This window comes from Apus apus, chromosome 10, assembly GCF_020740795.1.
Source record: "Apus apus isolate bApuApu2 chromosome 10, bApuApu2.pri.cur, whole genome shotgun sequence".
Classification (NCBI taxonomy): Eukaryota; Metazoa; Chordata; class Aves; order Apodiformes; family Apodidae; genus Apus; species Apus apus.
This window is the reverse complement of record NC_067291.1, coordinates 4,114,926-4,138,375: the sequence shown is the minus strand read 5'-3', so window position 1 is coordinate 4,138,375 and position 23,450 is coordinate 4,114,926. Positions and strand designations below refer to the sequence as shown.

Here is a 23,450-nt window from a genome sequence, read left to right as displayed (position 1 = left end):
TAACCTGTGGTGAGGATTTTGCAGTGGAATTTCCCAAACCAAGTTTACCATAATCTCCATCTCCAAAAGCCCAGACCATTGAGCCATCTGTTGACACAGCCACAGTATGATTGAGTCCACAGGCCACCTGGTTGAAATATGTTATTACCACAGTTTTAGCTAACTTACTACTAACTCAAACACACCAACTACCTTTAAGGAAAGAAGAATAATGTTTTAAAAGTATCCTTTTAAAACCTTTAAAACCTGCATTGCTTATTTCAGCATTTTAAAGACATGTAGAACTGCACGATATTTTTTTAGGTATTTGCTTCCTCCCAGAGCCTAGAGCCAAAGCACTGCATCATGCTAAACATGCTCATTCTTTGAGAATGTAAAATAGCTCATGAATTCATGCTTAAGATTACCTCAATCTTGAAATGGTAAAATTATAACGAACATGGGCAGCTTTGCAGAAAGAGGCTCAAAAGAGACAGGAAAGTAATTATTTAAAAAATTGTGCATTGTCAAATTCTGTCATCATGATCAAAATAAAAGCCAAAGTTTAAAAAAAAAACAACAACAACAAAAAAAACCAAACCACTTAGATGTGTTGCAAACATCAGCTTTAAACAAAGATACATTGCTAGTTTTAGATAAACCATGCCTGTCCAATCTGGTAACCTTCCAGCGCTGTCACTCTTTCTGGAAGTTTCTTATTGGAAGTGTTTCCAAGTCCTAATCGACCATAGTCACCATTTCCAAATGTAAAAAGTTTGCCATCTGCTGTCACCACAGCTGAGTGTTTGAAGCCACATGACATCTGAAAGCAAAATAAATGTAATTTTTACATACATTTTAAATTTGGATGGAAAACTGTATCAGCTACTACATGTAAATACCTTCTCCTCCCTCCAATCACATTCACTCTATGAAGAGCTAAAACACAGATATTTTAGTATTCATGATTTCTCCCACAACCTCTCTCTTCTCCATAGTAATGCTGAGGAGGACAGGTGATTATTTGTGTGAAGAAAGGTTTTCAGGTGGTTTATTATATTTCCTTCTACCAACTACTGTTTTTGTATTTTTATAAAGAAACCTCCAGTCAAAGCCAAATATGTTTTTCTGCATTGTTACAACACATACTTCATACTTAGGCAGTGGCCTTGGTCACTAGTTTTATAGGTCAAAGTCACCTGACAAGGACCAAAGAAACCTTCTAAATCAAGTCTCTAATTTTCAGTCTTCTCCAGTAAGAACCATCAGTTAACACCACATCTTATCAGTGAGCTGTCTGATACTAACATCCTTCAACTGGAAGTTATCAACTGGGCTCATAATGCTTAGACAAGGAAAACATTTTTGTTCTCATTCAGTATATGAATTCCTAGCACTCAGCTACCAATCCTGCAGTTTGCTGGAGACAAAAAAATATGTGGGAACCTGCACCACTTCTTCTCCTTGCAGAGCCTCTATCTGCCTAGGTCTGCGCTGTCTGTCGCTGTTCCCGTGTCCCAGTTTGCCATAATCTCCGTCTCCCCAGCTAAAGACTTCCCCACTTTCTGTCAAAGCCATGGAATGTCCATCAGATCCACAAGAAGTCACCAGCTGTGTTACAACAAAGCCTGTTAGAGAAATATGAGAAAGTAAAGTTTAGAGTAATTTATAATAAACTTAGCACACATTTACCCAAGTGCCCCTAGAGGTAGCCAGTTAATTGTGGGGGAGAAACAGTAACTCTGTTCTTGTTATGGCAATTTAGTTATTTTTATTTTGAACAAAGCCTTCATCTTCATGTACAACCTCTGTACAACAGGCTTCTGGCCTGCCCTTAGTTTAGAAATGAAGTGTTCCTATCTTGAGCAAACACTTTTCCCTGAAGTCTTCTTTAAATTAAGGAATTTTAATATATTACTACTTAAACCTTAAGGAGAAAGTAACATCTAGTTTATTTGCTCAATTTTTTGATTAATAGAATCATAGAATGTTAGGGGTTGGAAGGGACCTCTGGAGATTGAGTCCAACCCCCCTGCCAGAGCAGGACCACCATGGGGGGGGTTGTACAGAAACATGTCCAGAAAGGTCCTGAAAGTCTCCAGAGAAGGACACTCCACAACCTCTCTGGGCAGCCTGGTCCCAGTGCTCCATAGCCTTCACAGTAAAGATGTTTTTCATCATGTTGAGATGGAACTTCCTGTGCTATAGCTTGAATCCATTGCCCCTTGTCCTATCACAGTGCACCACTGAAAAGAGACTGGTCCCTCCTTCTTGACTCCCACCCTTCATATATTTACATACATTAATAAGAACCCCTCTCAGTCTTCTTTTCTCTAGACTAAACAGCCCCAGGTCTCTCAGCCTTTCCTCATGATTAAAGACTACAACATTTAAATCTGCAAAAATAGCATAAAACCCACATAATTGTTACCCACCAAAATGCTTATTTGTGCTCAACTGACTCATTTCAAACCCAACAATTTTACCTTGCAGTGCTGAAATGACTGTTAACACATGAAGATCATCAGAATTTCCTTGTCCCAGGCGCCCATAGCTCCCTTCTCCACAAGCCAAAACTGTGCCATTAGCTTGAATGACAAAAGTACAATTCTGGCCACAAACAACCTAGTTTAGGAAGACACAGGGAGTTTTAATCATTTTTGTGTTGGAGGCAGCAATGCTGTAACGCCTGCATTACCACCTACAATCTCCTTTAAAAGGTTTTCTTTGACAAACTTTCTTTCAGTGAGACGAATCACAATATATTCCCCTACCTGAGATTTAGTTTTGACATTTCCACCCTGCATGTCAAGGCTATTCCAGAAAACAAAACTGGCACATGTATTATGTTAAAGCTGTGCAGTTGTTTTCACGTGATGCTTATTCAAACAACTTTGTTTTTGTCAGATTTCAGTGGCTTCTTGGTTTAAATTTGCCAAAGAATTAAAGACTTCCTCTTTAGGGAAAAAAAAGGTACTTTGGGGGTATTTTACAGTAAATTTTAACAACAAATTGAAAAGACATTTAGAGACAGGTTTTGACAAACTGAACAAACAATATGTGTTAAATCATTAAAACAGAAGCATGTAACTGTTTTTAAGTCATCACCTGCTGAGCCTGAGAGAATGAAGGTGCTGCTACTGGTATCATAACATTTCTACCAGCTTCTGCCAACTGTCCATGTCTTCCTGCTCCCCACAGATACACGTCACATTTGCCTCCCAAGTGCCAATCCTAGGGAACAGCATGAGAGAGCATGAGAGCATGCTTCAGCACTAGAGGGCCTGTAAAATCTTATGATGTTTAAAAGAAATAAAACCCCAAACCATCAATTTTACTAACCTCTGGTCTCGATGTTGCCCAAGACATGATCTGTTCATCCATACCATTGATCCATTTACTGTTATTCTAGACAACAAAAGCCGTAATTACCACACTCAGTTCAAGAGAGGCACATTATTGTGCTGTTATGTAATACACTTTGTCCTTTCTAGGAACAATATTGACCTGCAAATTGTTCTAAACAGTACAGAAATGAGACTGTGCAGACTCAAATTGTGGTTCACACTGTGGTCCACAGGCCAAGCTTATTTCCTTACTGCACCCATATAGCAGTGACACTGTTAACCAGGGCTTGCAATAAAAATAAATAATAATAAAACAACAAACAACAAAAAATAAACAACATTCATGTTGAAGTTGTATCTTCCTATTGACTGATGTTTAGGGCTTTTTGAAGTTTTAATTACAAATCCTGGCTTAAAATGTTATAAGCTTGCTAATTAAACAAATCTCTATTTTGGTTTACATATGGTAACAGGTCATAACAACAACTGACCCTAGCAAAATAATTTGGTGCAGAAATGTGCCAAAATGTTGCTCCAAAATAGCATTATAAAGCTCTATATTTCTTGCTTGATACTATCATGTATGAAAATTACTGTCAGTTTTGGGTTTAGTTTGGTTTTTAGTGGGCAACTGACTCGCAGTCACTACACATGCAGAGAACTATCTTTACAGGATATTCTAACCAGTTAATTCAAAGATAAACTTCCACTAACTGCTGGTGTTATGTTAATGAACAGAAATCTTTACAGTTCAGATGTGTTAAGTGCGTCATACCATGTGCTCAATAACAACATGTTTCACTGTTCAGACAATATAGCATTTTTACCATCAGCAGAGTAAGCTCATCCTCTGGAACAGGCTCCAGGTCTGGAACAGTAAAGGATTCTGGGAACTGTGCTCCCTTGGCCAGGGCTTCAGCAGCTTTTATGGTAGTAGAGAAACACTCCAGCCAGGCCCACTCAGTGGGATTCCAGGCTGCAGGATCAGGGAGGCAGCTCCGGTGGTGGGGTGGTACTGGGGGGTTGCACAAGAGCTGATCCAGGTGCAGCCCCACGGCGAGCGATGCCAAGCACTGCATGTAGGGGCTGTGGACAAGCTGGTCTCCACAGACAACGTGGGGCTAGAGGTGAGGGGAGTGGGAGAGAGAAGTGGAACATGCCAAGTTAGAAATTTGTATTCATCAACTTAAATAGAAGTCCCTCAAAGCCAGTCCTGTAAAAAAAACCCAAAACTTAACCTCCATGCTTAATCTAAGTCTAATGTTTTAAATTTTCAAATTAGGAGACTGCTAGCTTTGAGAACACTGAAAGGTATTTGCAAACAGGGTGTAGGAACCTCTTCTGGGTTCTCAGTGGTGAAACTCTGAAACCAGGTGAGATTCAGTGACTTCATATCAGACATGAATTGTAAATGTTTGCATTAGCTTTTCTTACCTTCTCATAAGCATACTGTTCCTGAAGCATTATTGGCAAACGTTCCAAGAAAGCTCGCATGCAAGGAGCCATGTTTAACCCCAGAACTCCTTGCTGTTTCAGTGCAGTCCTGCATGTGGCCAGGACGTGATTGGAAGATGTCCACTCTGATGTGCAGTTCACTACCAACACGTCCTGTTTAATAGTCACAAGACACATTAGAAATTAAAAATTCATAAAGCAGGATTATTCAGCTACACTGATCTATCACCAATCATTCTAGTTTCCATAGGGACTAGAAAACACACAATCTTGAACATTTTTGCCTCTGTTGGTGAACAACCTGCTGACAAATGCTGGAGACTAGCCATCTCCATGGGCCACTTCCTCACATCCCCATGGCAGCACCACAGCTACCACTCTGAGGCAGAATGCAAACAGGGTAATAAGCAGAGCTCATTTCAGTGTATGCTGTAACCTTATTTAGGATTTAGATGTAACCTTGGTTTAGGATTTGCCTTGTAATATGACCTTCAATATTTGGTCTGAATTCAGAGAAGGCTTTCAAAAAATCCCCGAATACTTAAAACCACATGCAGCATGACTCTACTAACAGTAGACATAACTTGTGGTATATTTATTTTCATTCACAAAAAATACCATCTTTTGGAATAACCCAACTGTGAGGAAACCTCTGTTCAGATGCCAGCAATCCCTGACACAGTTAACACTGAAGCAAATTCTGCTGCTCCTTAAAAATTTCTGAGGTTGAGGCTGCTTTAGAATAAGTTATAAAGTTAAATCACTGAAGTATCTTATCTGCTGGGAGAAATGGAACATTTCTTCATGCTGCATGAATGGAGAAAATAAAATTAAATCTGTCTTCTGCCTATTTTCACTGTCCACTTAGGGCTGCTGCCATTAAACAGAGAAACTTATGGAACTGGTGTGCACCATTCTTTATAACCACTGGCTCAGAAGGATTCCACACTGCCTCCCCAGTTAAACATGGGATACTATTAAAACACAGCAGTCTTTTTAAGGCCAGGTGATAGCTGAAAGCCAAAACAATGTCTAGGAAATTTAACGGAGTTATGTATTTCTATCCACATATTTCTAAAAAAATTAAAGGAAAGACAGACAAATGGCATTTTCTGTTAGTAAAAGATTTGTAAGAACATTAATACATAGTGTCACCTTTGATCTGTTTGAGCAAGCAGCTACTCCAACCTCAGGTATCCATACTGCAGTCTGAATAGCTCCAGAACCTATCACAACACTCTGTAACACTGAGCCATCCTACAGAGAGAAGTGTTTTGAGTCAGTGTGTATTCACAGCTATTGGCTGTTGAAATACATACAAACACATTCCTAAGGGATGATACTGTCCCAAGCTGTTCAATAACTATTTAAAACCTGAGTTTTTCATACTAAAAGCAAAAATAATCCAGCACTTTTATCATATTAAGGAGATACCATAACTAAGGATGTAGAAGTGTGTAATCATTATCTGACTCTTGGAGAAGTTCTCAAATTAAGATAATATTGTTTCCAACTATTAAGAGAGTGGCTGGTTCTGCAAAGCCTAAGAGACCAAGCCTACAGCATGAATCCATAGTAGAACCTAAATACAAATAAATTCTAAATACAAATATAAAATACTTTGATTATAAGTACAATTTATATTATATTATTTGTAACTTTATACCACTGTTTTTGCTTTCTCTAATGTCTCTTACTTAACACAGTAGGGGGAAAATAAAAAGCTAGTCTGATGCCTCAGGCATTTCAGATACTCATTGTACAAAAAGCATCATGTCACATCAATATGATCTTACCCGTAAAGACCAGATATTCATGAGACCACCAAGTCCACCAGACACTAGGGCCAGTCCATCAGGACTGAATGCAACAGTCCGAACAGGAGTAATATGTCCCCTCAGTTGAAAGACACACTTCACTTCTACTGCTTTTCTGTATCCATCCTGCAAATTATTTCATAATTAAGGAACACTATGAACTAGTTACAGAAAATGGAATAGCATAAGAGCTTCTGTATTCTGCCATAAATACTGATCATCCATAGAAATGGGGTAATTTCCAGCATATAATAAAAAAGACTAATTCTATATTTTATAAATACTTTTATCACATTATCTCTTCTTCCCTTACAAAAGAACATCAGTGTTAAAGCCCACGCTACAATTACATAGGTGAAATTAATCTTGACTTAATTTTATCTATAAACCATTTAAAAATTGTATTAAATTTTAGTATACATTTATCAACTTTTTAAGAAGTGAAAACATATCAAGATATAATCTTTATCCAAATAACAGGCACTTAAACCTGTGATTTTTAATTTCCTGTTCTAAGAATGCCCTCACATATACAAATGCAATATAAACTTTTTTAGCAAGTATTTTCTCTCAGAAAATGTTGAGAGTTGAGTAACATGTTCACACTCTTCTCCCCCCTCCAATTTTGGAATCAGCAACGAGCACTTCACTTCAGTTTACTCCTTTTACCTTGGCACTTGTTTCTTGGTCCCACCACCCTTCTGAGCAAATTGAGCTGGACTGCAATGTGATGACTATGTCCTGGGGAACAGTCCAGACACACACCAATCCATTGTGGCATCCACTAAAGATTGTCAGAATAAATCAGAAAAAAACAAAGTAAAACAAAAAATCAGTGGTCTGGCAGTAACTTGAAATAGGCTTCACCACTTTCCTATAAAACTGTATTGTCTCAACTAATCTAAAGTGGAAAGATGTGTTCCCAATGGATAAATGTGCTTTTTTCCAATTCCTCCCATCCTGTAGCTTTTCAATTTTCATAACACCATATTGTCAGAAAAAATATTTTGATGAAACAAAAAAATTTCAAGCAGGACCAGCATACACAGGTCTCATGGCATGGAGAAAACAGCTGGTAACATGACCAGAGATACTCTTTCTATTTGAATTCTGAAGCCTTATGGATCTCATGACAACTGTCTTACTGAACTTAGGTTATTTTAACAAAATAAGACACAACTTTTCTTTGCTCTGGACCCTAAAAGACTGGTAGAAAAGATCTGCAGAAAAGCTATGAAAGCAATTTTTAAAGTTACATACGTAGCCAGTAAAAGCTGCAACTTGGGTCCTTTCCCTGGAAGGGCACACCAGGCAATGCCATTCACCAGAGCTGGGTGGGACAGTGAGTGCAGACGTCTCCAGCATCCTCCCATATATCCCCAGAGCTTCACTGTTTCTTCCTTGGCACATGTCAGAAGAATCTTACCAGTTGGATCCCACTTCATACTAACAATCATATCCTATGGGATTTCAAAGAATTAAAAGTCAGTATAAAGCAACAGTAAGAACAGAAAAAATTCTAATGCTCAGAGCTAATGTAAAGTTTAATTATTAAGTTTTATTCTCAAACAGTCATTACAGAGATAGTGAGTTGCAATTATGAAACAGTAACAATTTTCAGAACTATTAAATGAAAATAAAATTCTAGGTTCGCGAAAGAAATAAAGGGAAAGCACAGAACAAAAGTTCTCTTTTCATTGCACACTTTCCTGGTATTTTTTTCCCTAAAGAAGTTGAAATGTTTTCCTTCTTTTTTCATATTAAGAAATTGTAGTATGAATTACCCTAATGGTACATGGCTCATAAACATACTAGGCAATGGGCCAGCTTTGAATCTGAGGTAGGAAAGGAGAAAAGCCCATAGTGGAAAAGACAAGCAGAGTGGTACTGTCACAGCATGCTCACTTCTGTGACTACCATGCTAAAAATACCATGACCAGTTCATGAAAGCACTCAAGATGCTTTTACTACACCTAGACTTGAGAAATTATCTTAGCCTGAGAAATAATTTATGGATTATCAATGACATATTACTACATACTAGTCAAGCAAAAGATCTAAGCCTTTGCAGCTGAATACTTTGAAAGAAACACCTTTTGCTTTGCACAGGAGATTGAGCTTTACAAAAACATGCAAAGATACATTAGTTTTTAAAAGACTGACTGTACCTTATGTGCATCAACTAGAACAATTCCTCCTTTTTCAAGTGGTTCCTTTGTTCCTATTAGCAATTTTCCATCCGAATAGCCAACTGCAAATGGTCTGTCTTCACTGAACCAGGCAAGGCATGTGACAGACACTACAGAAACAGGTAATGCAAAAAATGAACTCCCTTGAAATTCACTCCCACCAAAGAGGTTTTTACAGTGCAATTGTCTAAAATAGGAAATGCATAACAACTTCCCCCACCACAAAGATTACTTATCACACTTTTGGTCCAAAAATTTTCTTGAATTTTTATAGTGAAGTTAAAACAATGTCATTGTAGTGACAATTGTTGAAATTATTTTGTAGTAGTATTCTCATTCTTCTTTTCATTAAAATAATTCAATTTATATTGCTGACATAGTGAAAAGGACTATGCTAGGAAAAAGAAAAAAGACTGAATGCTGTACATGTGTCTGAGACAGGGATGCTTCTAAGAAAAGCAATGAAAACAACCAGAGCCTTTCTTAGCACACAGATATTGCCACACTCTATGAATTTCCCAAAGAAGCAATGTGCAAACCCACACAATGCTACCAAAGATGTGCCAGAAGTCGTATCCCATGAACAATAATAAAGCATTGTGATTATATACTTGCTTAAAAAAAAGGGGGAATTAATAATTTAAATTTCTACTTAAATATGATACAGACACCTACCATCCTTTCTGTAGCAGTGCTCCAGTTCTAGTCGGTGCATGGTTGAAATATCTACAACTTCAAGAAGACCAAGAGATCCATCCATCCGACCAATTAGTAATAATTCTGGAGCATCTCCTGTCCATGTTGCAGCTGGCCCTTCTTCTGGCCAAGCTAGAGCAGACACCCAGTGAGGCTGAAGATCTAATAGTCCTTTTCCTCCTAGGAGACAAAAAGTCTTTTAGAACTACTTAATCTTCTTGAAGAAAACAAAAATACTTTCTATGGGAAAACATCAAGAGACCCTATGTAGAGCCAAGACATAGTGGAAATTCATGTAAGTTACAAGCCTATGAAGCGACGGTCCTCTAAGCTACACAGACACAAAATCTAGCTAACAAATCCCCATTAGCAGAGTCACAGGCACAGTTTTGTTAAGGAAGGAAGCTAAATTCTTCAGTACTTCAGTACTCAGTAAACTGTGGACTATCTATTAACATGGGCAGTGTAACTGGTGATTTTCCTAAGTGCAAAACAAGAGAACGAAGTTTCAGAAACTACAGATGACAAAATAATAAATTCACAGGAGTTCTAAATGTATTATGCTGGATTAGTCAATTAACAGCACAAATGACAGTAAAATTGTAAGTGAAACCACGTAAAAATGCCTTCAGACTGAACCAAGGATTGGAAAGGGCCTTTCCTGGATCAGGTTCAGTCCTCTCTATCACAGTGCAAACTCAGAATTTTAGCTAAATCATTTTATAGTATTTTTTCCCAAAATGTCGTTTCTCCTCATAAAAAAAAAAAAAGAGATGGCAATCTTTAGAACATCAGAAACTTTCCTGAAGTTATTCACAGACAACTTCTTTACATTTCTTCTTGTGTCAACACTATCCATTTGCTTACATAGCTCTTTTTTCTCCCTGAGCTTCACCTGATCGTCCTGATGTATTTATAAGCTTTCTCCTCCAAGACTCTTGTTCAAATAAATCAACCAAGCTCCCTCATTCTGCTCTCATTTAGAAGACAGTCATTCTAGCTGATGACTGTAGCAATCTCCTGTTTCAATTTTTCACAGTCACCCTACTGCACGTAGAAAGGTAATACCTGCAGACTACAGGAAGATAGTATCTATGGACAAAAATTGCTAAGAGTGAACCAAGCCTCACACCTAAGCATTTCTGATTCAACAAGGACTCATAGGCTGCTTAGCTTTCTACTGAATTGTCAATCACTAACCCACTTGTGGTTAGTGCTGCCTTCTAATTAAATAGGTTTACAAGATATTACGGAAGATGGTATTTACACTGCATTTACACTGCAAAGCACAAAGAGTTAAATACTTGGGTAAACAAATAATCAACAACTCAGCAGCTTCCCTAGAAGTACATTGTACCATGCAGTGTCACAGGTAGCTCAGGGCATACCATTGACTTGCCAGATGTTCACCATCTTCTCCGTAGCTCCAGCCAGATACTTGCCACTGATGCTCCAGCACACAAGAGACAAACTAAGGTCACTGGGTGATCCCAGACTTTCTTCAGAATCACCTTCTCTGCAAATAAAATAAATAATGCAATTTAAAAAGGGCATTTCCTTTAAGAAGACAGGAGAACACTGAATCAATGAAATATCTGAGTTAAAACCTGGAGTCTTCCTGCCATCACTGTAGATTTATGTAATCAATTTCTCTGTTCATAGTTCTATAATCTATTTAAAACCACTTCCAATTACAGAATAATCTCAAGTTAGGTTTCAATTAGAAAAACAGATTTAAGTATCTTTACCTATTTTTATCTCGAATTTCACATCTTTGGTGAAGGCAAAACTTTCTGGGAAGTCACAGAATGAAACAGAATAGCTTGGACAAAAGAAACGAGAAAAGGTACATCCTGGTCTCAATTCTAGCTTGTTACACTGCTCTAAAATTCTGTTTTAAAGTGTGTTTGGCTAACTGTAAGGGGACCACTGGTATGTTTCATTGCCCTTAAGGTCACACACAACAGGCAGAGTTTTTACTGATTTTACTAACAGGAAAATTAAGGCTATAAATATTGCCAGGATGCATGTTGAAGGCCAAATACAGTATCATCCCTGTGTTTTTTAAGATAAAGGTGGCATAGCTTTGATATGTTCTTAAGTGGGAGACACTTAATTTCTGAACACAGCATATTTAAAGTAATTATTGAGAATGTTAGCAATGAAGCCCATGAAAGTACTGAATTTTGAATCTACTGTAGAGGCACACACTGTTCTGCCACATGAATAACATCTCTGTTAAAGGAAGATGCTGCTCTCACTACTATCTTCTGAAGTTAACTTATGTCATCTGTTTTTTAAGGCATTATCTTGCACATTTGTAAGTGACATTAAATATCTGTTACATGGAGTCAACTTACAGCTTGTTGAGCACACAGGTTTGTTGCAACGAATACTGCTTCTTTGTAACATTCCATACTCTTATGGTGCCATCATTTCCACTGGTGGCCAAAAGTCCCTTTTTGTTGCACCAAACACAAGTCATGACCTAGAAATACCAAAGTAATAATGGTAAAACCTGAACTTAAAACTAAAGCTTCTAAACAAACTAAAGTTTGTTTACTAATATTAAGCAAACATTCACCAATGGGACAGCTGAGTTATTGACATACACTGGAACAATGTGCACTGTGATTAACAAGCTTTATAAGGATGCTACACTTTGTTCCGACCCATGCTCTACAGGCCACTATTGCAGAGAATACTGCACAGAGATTAACTACTATGACAGAAAAATTAATGCAAATTAAGATCTAGTCCAAGTAAAGACTTAGGGTGATTCTGATGACTTGATGTACAGCCAGAACACTTTCATGTTCCCTTTAACTGAAACTTCAAAGAAGCTAAGCGTTTTCCTGCATCAGAGGTACACACAAGGAATAACTTGCTTTATCACCAAAAAATTACTTCTTGTGGGTAATCATTTCAGTCAGTATTATTTGGAAAACAATAGTATTGTACTTTTTCTGTATTCTACAAAAGAATGCTATATTGAGAAACATCATGCTTACCCTGTTCTGATGAGCCTCTAATTTGATGAAGGAGCATTTCCGTAAGTCTCCCCCCATATCAGCAAGGGTCTGAGGAACAGTTTGATTATCTCGATCGTGTGCTGCAAGAGTTCTCACCAGCTGCTGAGCAGCCCACTGCCTGTGTTGTGAAGATAACCTTGAGGAGAGGCAGCAGGCTGCTAGTGCATTAGCCAGCTCCAGAGGGCCTACAGCAGAAGGATCATAGGAAGGATGGGCATACAAATGGGCAATTAAACCTGCTTAAACAAAACAATGAGATGATGGCTAGATGAGTACCACACAGAATCACACAGATGAACACAGCATTAGCCATACATTCCAGAAACAAAAAAGAGATTAACAAATATCATAATGTTGCAATCATGCTAACTGCTAGAAAAAACACTCATGATTCTAAGAGAAAAAGTAATCTAGAATAGAATTGTGAATCATCTTATTCCCACTATATGGAAAAGGGCTGTTCAAAAAGCCTTGCTCCTCTGACAGACAAGCTGCTGTTGTCACTGCCATGTCCTTCCCTCCCTCAGGCACAGCAACTCCCTGATGCTGAGGCACAGCAGTTGCTTTCTGGCCCTCTGACCTCTCCCAGTAGAGACAGCAAAACTTTGTGCATCAGAGACAGAACCACACTTGGGTGCAGCACTCAACGGTTACTCCCCTTAAGTTCATGAGATGCCACCATCGAGGCCGAATGTCTCAGCTACCTGACTTTGAATCCACACACAAGGTCAGACCTTTCTTTTAAAGCAGCAAAAGATGCAACTATGTGATAAAACTGAATTTCTAAGTAAAATTTGTGTACTAAACTGTACGATTACTTTGATTAAAACAAGTTTTGTACAATTTTGAGAATATATTTATAAGTTATTCTAAGTAGTCTCTCTTTAAAAACAAATGAGGAGTTCAAGATTTACTAATTAACATTTTAAAACAAAGCTGTATCATACCTTTCTTTTCAATTTCTGCTTTATCATAATTTGGCCTCAGTTTGGCCCCTTTGTCTGCCAACAATGCTACAAGAGCTTGAGTAACCACAAAATTCGGAGACGTGACAAGTTTATTTTCTTCTGCAATTCCTCTTAAAAAACTTGGCAAAAATTTTCGCTGAATTGGATCATCAACTGTTGTCAAGTTTACACCAGTTGCTGCAGAAATCAAATTCTAAAAAAAAATAATGAAAGACAATTAATAACCATTAACAATCAATTTTTGAAAAACACTTTTACTTAAACAATTCATGCAGAGTTTTGAAGCACTTCAGTTTTTTTCCAGAAATTCTCAGGTCCCAACCACTTTTTTAACAGGCAAAGACCATGTACAACACGAAATACACAATTTACATAGAACCAATTATCTAGATCCAGGGACTCAAAAAGAAAAAAGTTATGCACCTGGTGGTAGGCTAAAAAGCAGTAAGATATAGTAAAATCCATTACCGCACCCAATACTCATATTTCTTCACACTTGTATTTCAGACTCAGAAGAGTAACAATTACTCTGATTGCTTAGAAGTTTCCTGATACACAAAATCCTGCTGGAGCTGAGGGCAGACTCATCACAGTTCAGAAGATAAAAGCCCAGTTTACCAACATGTACAAAACAGATTACTGCATCTCATGCATAAGGAGTTTAATATAAACATTTATGTTGAAATAACAGTCCTACCTGTGTACATAGCTGGACCAGCAGTTTTGCAGCACTAGGAGTGTTTGATGCCAAACAGCCCACTGCTGTGCTCAGGTAGGCAAGGCAAGATATAGGCTTGCTTGTTTTGCTGTGGATTCCTCTAGATCTCTCTGTTGAGCTTGACCCTGTGGCTGGGCTGGTGGAGAGGCCTGCTCTGCCTGCAGCTGCCAGGCACATCAACCGAACCAAGGTTCTGATGTCTGTTAATCCCAGGGATTCAAGACCAGCTGCCAGGCTACAACTGGAACCACTGTCAAAAATGAATATAAATGCTCTTGGTTTTGTTAGTATTAAAAGAAAGCTATGTTTGGATAAAACTATTCCCAAACCGTTAGTGAACACTGCCTGTTTGATTGCCTGGACATTGTCACCATGCAGGGGAAAGGTAAGAAAGAGAAGCTGCAGCTTTTCTTTTAAGCTGAAGGCAAAAACACCTTGCAGACTTACCCAAGAAAAAACCCATGAACATACCCAGAACCACTCACAAACAAAATTATATGGATATTTCGTATTTAGAGCTATGTTATGACCATGTGCACGTCAGATCTCTGCAGTGCAGAGGTTGCACAGGCATCTTGTACAAAGCCAATTTTAAATCCTCATATCCCATCAACTCCCTCACTTCATCTTCTTGTCTCTAATATTTACTCTAATTCTTGCCCTCAAGAAAAACTCAAGTGACAAAAACAGCATCTTGATGTTCTGAATGGCTGATACTACTGGAGGCCACTTTACAAGCAAGATGCAGAAGTTTATTTCAAAAGGTTTGCAGACAGGTTTCAAAAGAACAAAACAAACAGAACTTTTCCTGTTAATAGTGTAACTACATAAAATGACAATCACTTTCCCAAATAGTTAAAACTGCATCTCTACCAAAAGTAACTTGATAACTGGTTCCAAAGGGAAAGGTGGAAGTGTTGCCAAGGATGCCACAAACCTGACAGACAGAAGGGAGAGCGCTCTCATGACCATTGTTCTCGCAAGGAGCACTTGGGCAGCAGCTGTCACTCTTCTTAGAGCCATAACACGGTCATGTGGATTTACCAGGGCAGCTGCTTGTTCTCCTAAGGTTATCCTGCCAGAAGAACTTTTCTCTATAGAGCCATGACAGCCTTGGAAATAATGATTTGCATTAGTGCTTAAAGAAAACCAAATCATTATCATACAGTAGTAAGCACAGAAGCAAATTTGCCCTAATTTTGCACAACTACAGTGATAATGACTGAGAGGAAAATACACTCCTGAAGTACACTCCACAAATTAATTATTCCTTATTTTCAAAGACAGATGAGAACAACTTGACAATATTCAAGCTAAGGTTAATTCCTCTGTTTCCCTTTGCCATTAGAGGGGCCTACAAACCACCATATTGCTCCTGAATTTCAACATGCTGGTCAGCAAGTCCCAACTTAAACCCATGAATTCATCTCTGAGTTCTGCAAAACATGCTGCTGGCATCCACTGTAGGGCTATGGTCACAGCTTTATTAGCAACTAAAAGCTTCAAAACAACATAAATGCCACACACTCTTCCCTCTACCTCCCCTATAAAAGGACAGTTTAGAACCCTGTCTTTGCTTCCTCATGGTGGGAAGCAGGAAAGACTTAAAATACTTCTGCATTGCCCCTATAAAATCACACCAAAGGGGATCTACCTATTCTGCAAATGAAACTCATTTCACATTTACCTATTTGCATCAATGTTTCTTCCATACTGTTGGTGGCTGTCACCATTGCAACTGAAGCACCCAGAGGGTCACTGTCAGGGAACTGAACAGGCTCAGGTACAATGCGCCGATCATTTAACCCAAGAGGTCCAGCCAGTAATTCAAACTCCTCTTCTCCTGTCAGCTTTTCATCTTCATCTACGTCTAACATATCCCAGTCTTCTAGAATTGGGGAAATGTAATTATGACTTGGTTACAAAAGCTAAAATGGCAAATAATTTCAATTAATTAAAAAAACAATACAGTGTTTTTAAATGTGTAATTTAATCTGCAACATAGTAGTCTTAAAAACTCATCTTCTTAGGTTGATGTAGACACATCATAGTAAATCAGAAATCTCTAGTTCCTCTTCATTACATTTGACCTTTATTTCTACTGCACAGAAATTTCATGTAAGATTCCCTGAAGCATCTAAGTGGCTGGTTTTTTTAAACACAGAAATGAGAGGTCATCACACCAAGCACAAAACAACTTCAAAACCTTGAATATAGTGAAAACTGCAGACATATATTTGTGCTTTAAATTATGGTAACAGGTGCCTATTCTGAAGGACTCAACATTAAAGACAGAAAATAGAAACTTCTGGTCTTCATATTTATCAAAACAGTATTGACAAGTTCTTAGGCCATAGCAGTATACTCAGGCTTTTGTTTTTCCCTCGGGGTGGGGGGGGGGAGGGGAAGAAAAAAAAGGGCAAAACAAACAAACCACACTATAATTGCCATTCAGTAATGCATTCCATTCAGTTCCCAACCATTTACACAGAAGTCAAGTAGTGATTATTGATTCCTCCCACTATCTCACTCCCTATACAGTAGAATCTGAAAACCTTTCATCTACTGAAGATGGACTTGATGTTAAGTTCTGGAGCACTCATTTACTCTTAAATAGACCAATGTGGTAAACCATACAGCTATGACCATACAAGCTACACGAAGGTCCAGAATCAAAGAATCATCTGAGAAGGGTTTTCTACCATGACTAGAATTAATCTATTTATAGTGAAAGCCATCCTCAGGACACTCTCAGCTAGTACCAAGGTAGAAAAAGAAAGAATAAGCCCAATGGCAGACTTTTGAGACTCTAACCTATGCTAGTTCTCCTACAAAAGCAGCTGAAGAAATGTATTTGAACATAAGGCTCTGCATGTGCAGTTCTGGATACAGCATCTGCTCACAATGCCTTATCACCCAAAGTTAAGTGTTTGCCATTTCAGCTACTTAGATGAAAGACACAGGAAAAGATGCCACGGTTTGTTGAGGTTTTTTTTACCTATTCAAACTAGAAAAAAAAAAAATGAAAATACTACATCTAGTTTCCTAGTCTGAAGAAGATTTTAAAGTACACCTTAATGTACAGTTTCATGACAGGTTTATTTGCATGGAAGTACCTTTATGGAAAAATAAAACACTGTGCCAGTGCAAAGTATTTGATATCCTCAGCAAATTAAAAACGTACCTTCATAAACACTGTCTTGTTTGCCTATTAAATCAGGAGCTTGGCCTTTGTATCTGTATGAAAAAACAACAAAGAAAATAAGTGAATGGATCGAATAATTTATATACATGCATAATCAATTTGAACTTGGTTTACTATTAAGTTACTTTACTGTTAGGTCAATGTATGTAAGATTACTAGAAATGGCTAGTAACAGAGAGATAAATAAAAGGGGTTCTAAAAGTGTCTGTGGAGGGGGGAAGCATTTTGCAGTACTAATGTGAGAAAGGCTCATAAAAAATACTGGAATTTCCAGGCAAAATGGAACGAGGAAGTTTTCAAAAGCCATCAAGAATAGGCAACATCTCAAGATATTTCCTTGTTTTTCATTTAAAAAACAGAAATATCAGGAGAGTGTTTTTTCTAAATTTGTTGAATACAGAGAATTATTTTAAGCCCCCGTTAAAATAACTAAAGGCAAATTCTGCTAGGAACTATAACTTCTTCAATGAAATTCTTAGAATGTTGACGCTTTTAAGCCTTTTATGTCATTTCTTTCACAGAGCATGTCACTGCCATGTACTGCTGTACCTTTCAGAAGTTGATGCTTTAGATTTACTCTTCAGGGCTAAGTACTTCTCTCTGCAGATGCCACACAGTAAATAGTATGGGTTTCCACTTCCACATTCCCCACCAAACCAGCCATCCACGTAGGAGCCATTGCTGCGATAGCCTTGGCGATTGGCGCTGCGGCCGCAGCCGGGGTGATTTCTCTTCATGTGCTGATTGAAGCTGACAACACTGGATTCACACAGCTCACAGACCACTACTTCTTCTCTGTCTTCAGATTCACAAACATGCTGCAGAGTATGATTTTCACATGTTATTTGTACAGACTAATTATCTTCAAACTAGATATAAAATAAGCCAGTATTTTTAGGAGGATGTTCCTGCCCATTTCTGTTACACACAGAGTGATATTTATAAGGTTACCTTGCAGAAAAGCAAACCAGAAATAAGACAATTTACAACATAATGAAGAGCAGACCATCTCAGAGGAGAAAAAACATTCAGAAGCATAGTTTCAGAGGACGAGATTTCCCTATTTACTCTCAGATCTGACTGAAAATTCTTGACAGTATCAACTTTTCACATATAACTGCTATTTCACATTCAGTGCTAAGTGACTGGTTCTCCTCAGAATTTGACTAGAATAGATCCAACAAAGAAAAAGGAACCCTTTTTTTTTTTTCCAGAGAATCAGACTTCACATTTACTAAGCAACAATTACTATCTGTGTCAATAAATTCCAAGATTTTGTCTGATTATAATTTTTTTTTCTATAATTACATTTCTGCCCTAAGTCAATTTCATTGTGACGTTCCAGTTAAACAAGCTGTCTGAAAAATACACTCTGCATACTGAAACTTGATCCCATATCAGTCAGTTGACACTGTAATTAGGAGATGAAAGCTTAGTCTTGTGGGTTGCTTGTCTAATTTGACAAGGGTAATCCAAAGCTGAACAAGATGCTGTAATTGTATTTCTTTTCCATCCCAAATGTATTGTTATTGGGGTTTTACAACATTTGAGTGTGTCCTGTCACCACATGCTTCCTAGAGAATTAAATACATGACATGACTAAATAAAGAAATACTGATTTAAATGCAAATTATGCTGCTACAGATCAGGTTATGCTATTATCATTATAATTTTAAAAGAAAAAAAAGCAACTGTGTTTGTTATCCCACACAGCTAAGCAATCTGGAACACCTACTTGTTTCTAAGTAATATCACCAAAACAACACCTATACTAGTTGTGTTCTCATCTCTCAGGGGAGGGAGAAGAAAAAACTACATATATGTAGAATTGGAGAGCAAGAAACACAAGAAAGAACTGTTCTTACCTAAAAGTGAAGCTAGAGAATAAAGATTTTAAGCATTGCTGGCATTTAGTAAGATGTTTTCAAACAGACTATAAGCATATGCATGTTACTTTAAATTGAAAAACATGAACATGCAAAAAGCAGTAAGTTACAGCAGCCCCCGCTGCAGTCACACACACCCAGGTAGGCCAATCCAATACCTCTGGGATCCACATTCCCAGAATATCATTATCACTGGCCAGGTCTTGCCCAAACATAGCTTCCATTGCTTCATCATCCAGGTCAATTTCCAACTCCTCATCCAAGTTGAAGTCATAAAGTGCCCCTGGATCCTGCTGCAAAGATATGGCTTCTCTTCGACTCTGATTCCTGTGGGCCTGTACAGAGCGGTATAACCCCGCTGCAGGAAAAACAATAAGGGAGCACTTTTATTTTGCATGTATTGAAGATAACCAGACTTTCAACTTCCCTCTGCTTCCTTTTGCTTTGTTTTTAACTCGTTGGCTAAACATAATCTACTTATTACCACATTACACTTAAGTTAAACATACTCTCATACACATAAGTAAAGGAGAGTTTTGTGACTTCCATGTTACCTACTCCCCTCCTCTTCATTTACTGGACAAGCAAAGACCCTGAAGTCTCCCAGCACACTTACCAGCACGTGCTAACAGTGTTCGGGCAGCTAAGTCAAATTTGTGTCTCCTGGTTACAGCTGACCTGCTCCTCGAAGGAGGCCCACTTGCAGAAGCTGCATTATCCGCATGATCCATATGATCAGGGCTGCAAGAATTTTAAATTTACAGGTATATCAAACCACGTTTTAAACAGTCACATGCAATACATAAGGAACAATGCTGAGATCACATTTATTGACTTCTCTCTTTCATGGAAGGAAAAAATGGGAATTTGGAATTCAAGAACTTCCAGTTCCACCGCAGCATTTATTTATTGTCTTCTGTACTGTGGGATACACCTCAAAAAAGTGAGATGCAGAAATGCCAACACCTATTTGATGCCTCCATACCGCCTAAGGCATTGCAGGAATTTTGGGAGAGCAGTCATATTATGCTGTCAGTGTTAACTACAGCTCAAAATATGTTTCTCCTCCTTTTTAAAAGAAATAAAACCAACATTTCTGTTGTTGCCACCTCAGTCATTCCCTCTTTTTGCCCAAAATCTTCTGCAAAAGATGAATTTAAGTTACTTAGTAAAACTGATTGCTTAGTTTATTTATCCCAACTGCAATCTGTGAGTCCTCCATGAAATGACAGTTTACCTGGGACAAAGTAACTGAGGAAACTTAAAAACAGTTATCTCAGTAGGATCAAGGAATCAGAACAAAAGCATTCTCAAAGTACACCATATAACTGTCATCCTTCCCATTAACAGAAAAGTTAGTATGATTCCTAATAGGTGCAACTTAAAAATATAACCACTGCTTTCAGGATTAAAAACAAAACACAAGAAAAGCAACCACTTTCCTCCTTGTTTTCACATAGATTTTAGGTTGGGAAGGTGACTGACAATGTAAACTTCAGTTTCATCTTCTCTGGATAAGCCAAGAATTAATTAAAAAATGAAAAATAGAGAAAAATAACTTTAGTAATACACTCAAGAAAAAAAAACCAATAAAATTTTGCTTTATTAACAGGTTGTTTAGGTAAAGTGTAAGCTATATGCCCTCATGTTTTTCATTCCTCCTTCCTCTCTTTTGTTTGAGGGAAGGATGCTCAACTACACTCTTCATCAGTTTTGTGCACAAACAGTTCCAGAAAAGAAATCCACCATGTACACCTAATTTAATTGCATCTTTGTTTTTACTCATGTTAGAACAAAACTCTCAACTGGCACTAAAAAGTGAAGTTCTGTCAGCAGCAAGGAACTTGTGAAATTTTCAGTTTCAGCAACATATTACAAGGGATTAGAAGACAACTACATTTTACCTTTCACTGAAGCCTTCTTCCATTTCAGTGGCATCAGCAGAAGGGATATCACCTGGTGACTGCAAATAACAATGATCACTAGATTTCCCACCACTTCCAGAGATGACTGTCCCATGTCGTGAATCTGCAGTCCCTTCTGACTGGGGCTCTTCATCATCTTCATTTCCAGGGTGCTCTATCATCCACATAGCCAGCACTGTGATATTCTGTGCATCGGCTTCTCCTCTGGCACCTGGAAGCAGGAAAATCTCATTCTAGAACTGTATTATATCATTGATGGTGAAAAATAATATGTTTATAGAACTTAAAAAGTATTCCATTGGAAAAAAAGTGTTTCATGTTGATCTAAGTTTTCAGTTTAAATGGACATTATAGTTATAGATTACCTGTAGCTTCCATAGCTTTGGCAATTTGCCTGAGGGAGAACCCCATTTCTAACAATGGAACAGCAATGGCAGGAGGAGGAGGGGATGTTGAAAGTCGGCTGCTTGGATCAGACAAGGCTTAAAAGACAGAAAACATTATATGTTCAAGTGCTTACATCTTTCCTTAGTGTTTTGTTACTTTGACATATTAGCTTCAAATAAAGGAGTAATTGCCCTTAACTAATTTCCTCTCTACTACTACAATAAAAGAGAGGTCTGATGAATGAAAACATCAACAAAAGACTAACAAACACTGTTGCAAAGACACTATTATGGCTAGGAGAAAGTAATCTGATAAAAAAAGAAAGTGAAACTACCAGACAAGTTGCTATGCAACATATTAAACAGCTAAAAGACCCACCTATTAAATAGCATAGACACAAAAAGCAAGGGACTTATATTTTTCTTTCTTGATTATCTCCTTTGATAAGGAGCATCACAATACTCATTTGTGCTTTTTAGAGGCTCAAGATTCTCATGCAACAAGCTGCTCAGCCTCTAGCTCCTGTACCTACACTAGAAACACAGCAAGCTTCTGTTTTGAGTAGCACAGTGGAGACAGTAATAAAACTGTGAAGAAAACCTTCCATGACCTTCACATGATTCCAGACAAGGAGCCCATGAATGCTGGGCAGCTCTTTCTACCTCATTAAACAAAATTAACTGGAAGGCGCTACACTGGTATATGTATAAAAAAAATAAACCAATATATATAAAATATACCAATTCTTGTTTTCTGTGTGGTATATATCAAACAAAAGCCAGAAAATTAGTGCACTGAACAGTGGCACACAACCAAGGAAATGAGCCCAAATTTTCTAGTAACTCTGAAAACATTTTGAAGTAATTACTAATTATACTGAATTCTTGTTTTATACATGTAGTTTGTATTCCATCTCACAGCTTTTAAAAACTAATTTATTTTGCTTGATGAAGTCTACAGATAGCTTTTTGTCCTAAAAAGGACAAACCTTAAAAAGGTTTTCAACAATACTTTGCATGTTAGGTTGCATGAAAAAGAAATCCTGTTGGTTATCAATGTCTTAAAAAACTACATGATCTTCTGTGAATTTACTAACTTGTCCAGATTTCTGTTTTTATTGTCTACAAGTTTACCTGTACGATTGGCAGGCCTTGCAGACTGGGAATCAGGAGAAGTCAAACTTTGTCTCCTTCCAACTTCATCTGAAGGAGATGTTGGTAAAGATGATATTGGAGGAGTCTGAGCACGTCGTGCTGGAAGTACAGTTGTTGTAGGATAACTGGAGAACATTTGCCTGTAAAAAAACCCACAATATAAATTTATATTATGAAGAGCTATGCTGGGAAAAGTTCTGATACAAGAGAAACATCAAATTAGAGTGCACTTGGCAAGTCATACTTTACAGCAATGGAGTTTTGTAAGGGTAACAAGCAATACGTACACAGGGGAGGGCAGAAAAACCCTGTCAAAACAGCTCATTCCTACCATCGTAGCCTGGAAAATTAAAGCCTAAGTATGAACCTAGAGAAAGCCCTCACAGACCAACAGCTGTCCAAGGAGACAAAAGAGAAGTAAACACTTGCCATTTCCCCACTTTATCAGACCTCAACCTGACACTGTCCTAGTAAAAGGACATTGTTCTGGCTTCTGTCAAATTGTATCTGCAAAAGATCTACAAACAGAGGTCACATACATGAACAGAATTAACGAACTTAGAATAGGACTCTATCCAATGTAAAGCAGACTTTGTTTCACATCCCAAATACCCTCTGCAGATTAACTCTGGCTTTACTTCCATTTCAGCATTTGAGGGTAGGATGAAACAAGGTCTTCGCTTGCAGGATTC

At 37.9% G+C, this 23,450-nt stretch overlaps 1 protein-coding gene across 6 annotated transcripts in view; it reads right to left on the bottom strand.

Annotated features, from left to right (window-relative positions):
• HERC1 (HECT and RLD domain containing E3 ubiquitin protein ligase family member 1) overlaps positions 1–23,450 on the bottom strand; it is a 93,461-nt gene that overhangs the window by 8,429 nt on the left and 61,582 nt on the right. For 4 of the 6 annotated variants that reach the window (XM_051628451.1, XM_051628450.1, XM_051628454.1 and 1 more), the window contains exons 40-67: positions 22,738–22,898; positions 21,583–21,699; positions 21,197–21,428; positions 19,909–20,033; positions 19,430–19,650; positions 17,956–18,224; positions 17,386–17,438; positions 15,889–16,089; positions 15,139–15,313; positions 14,181–14,451; positions 13,463–13,676; positions 12,495–12,751; positions 11,844–11,971; positions 10,872–10,999; positions 9,463–9,663; positions 8,767–8,897; positions 7,859–8,058; positions 7,268–7,382; positions 6,578–6,724; positions 5,937–6,038; positions 4,761–4,934; positions 4,154–4,447; positions 3,322–3,387; positions 3,088–3,213; positions 2,466–2,604; positions 1,426–1,607; positions 647–802; positions 5–127 (exon numbers count right to left, since the gene is read on the bottom strand). In XM_051628451.1, the coding sequence (XP_051484411.1) occupies positions 5–127; positions 647–802; positions 1,426–1,607; positions 2,466–2,604; positions 3,088–3,213; positions 3,322–3,387; positions 4,154–4,447; positions 4,761–4,934; positions 5,937–6,038; positions 6,578–6,724; positions 7,268–7,382; positions 7,859–8,058; positions 8,767–8,897; positions 9,463–9,663; positions 10,872–10,999; positions 11,844–11,971; positions 12,495–12,751; positions 13,463–13,676; positions 14,181–14,451; positions 15,139–15,313; positions 15,889–16,089; positions 17,386–17,438; positions 17,956–18,224; positions 19,430–19,650; positions 19,909–20,033; positions 21,197–21,428; positions 21,583–21,699; positions 22,738–22,898 (4,708 nt within the window). The remainder of the gene's footprint in view (positions 1–4; positions 128–646; positions 803–1,425; positions 1,608–2,465; positions 2,605–3,087; positions 3,214–3,321; positions 3,388–4,153; positions 4,448–4,760; positions 4,935–5,936; positions 6,039–6,577; positions 6,725–7,267; positions 7,383–7,858; positions 8,059–8,766; positions 8,898–9,462; positions 9,664–10,871; positions 11,000–11,843; positions 11,972–12,494; positions 12,752–13,462; positions 13,677–14,180; positions 14,452–15,138; positions 15,314–15,888; positions 16,090–17,385; positions 17,439–17,955; positions 18,225–19,429; positions 19,651–19,908; positions 20,034–21,196; positions 21,429–21,582; positions 21,700–22,737; positions 22,899–23,450) is intronic. The other 2 variants (XM_051628456.1, XM_051628453.1) reach the window with 2 other exon arrangements.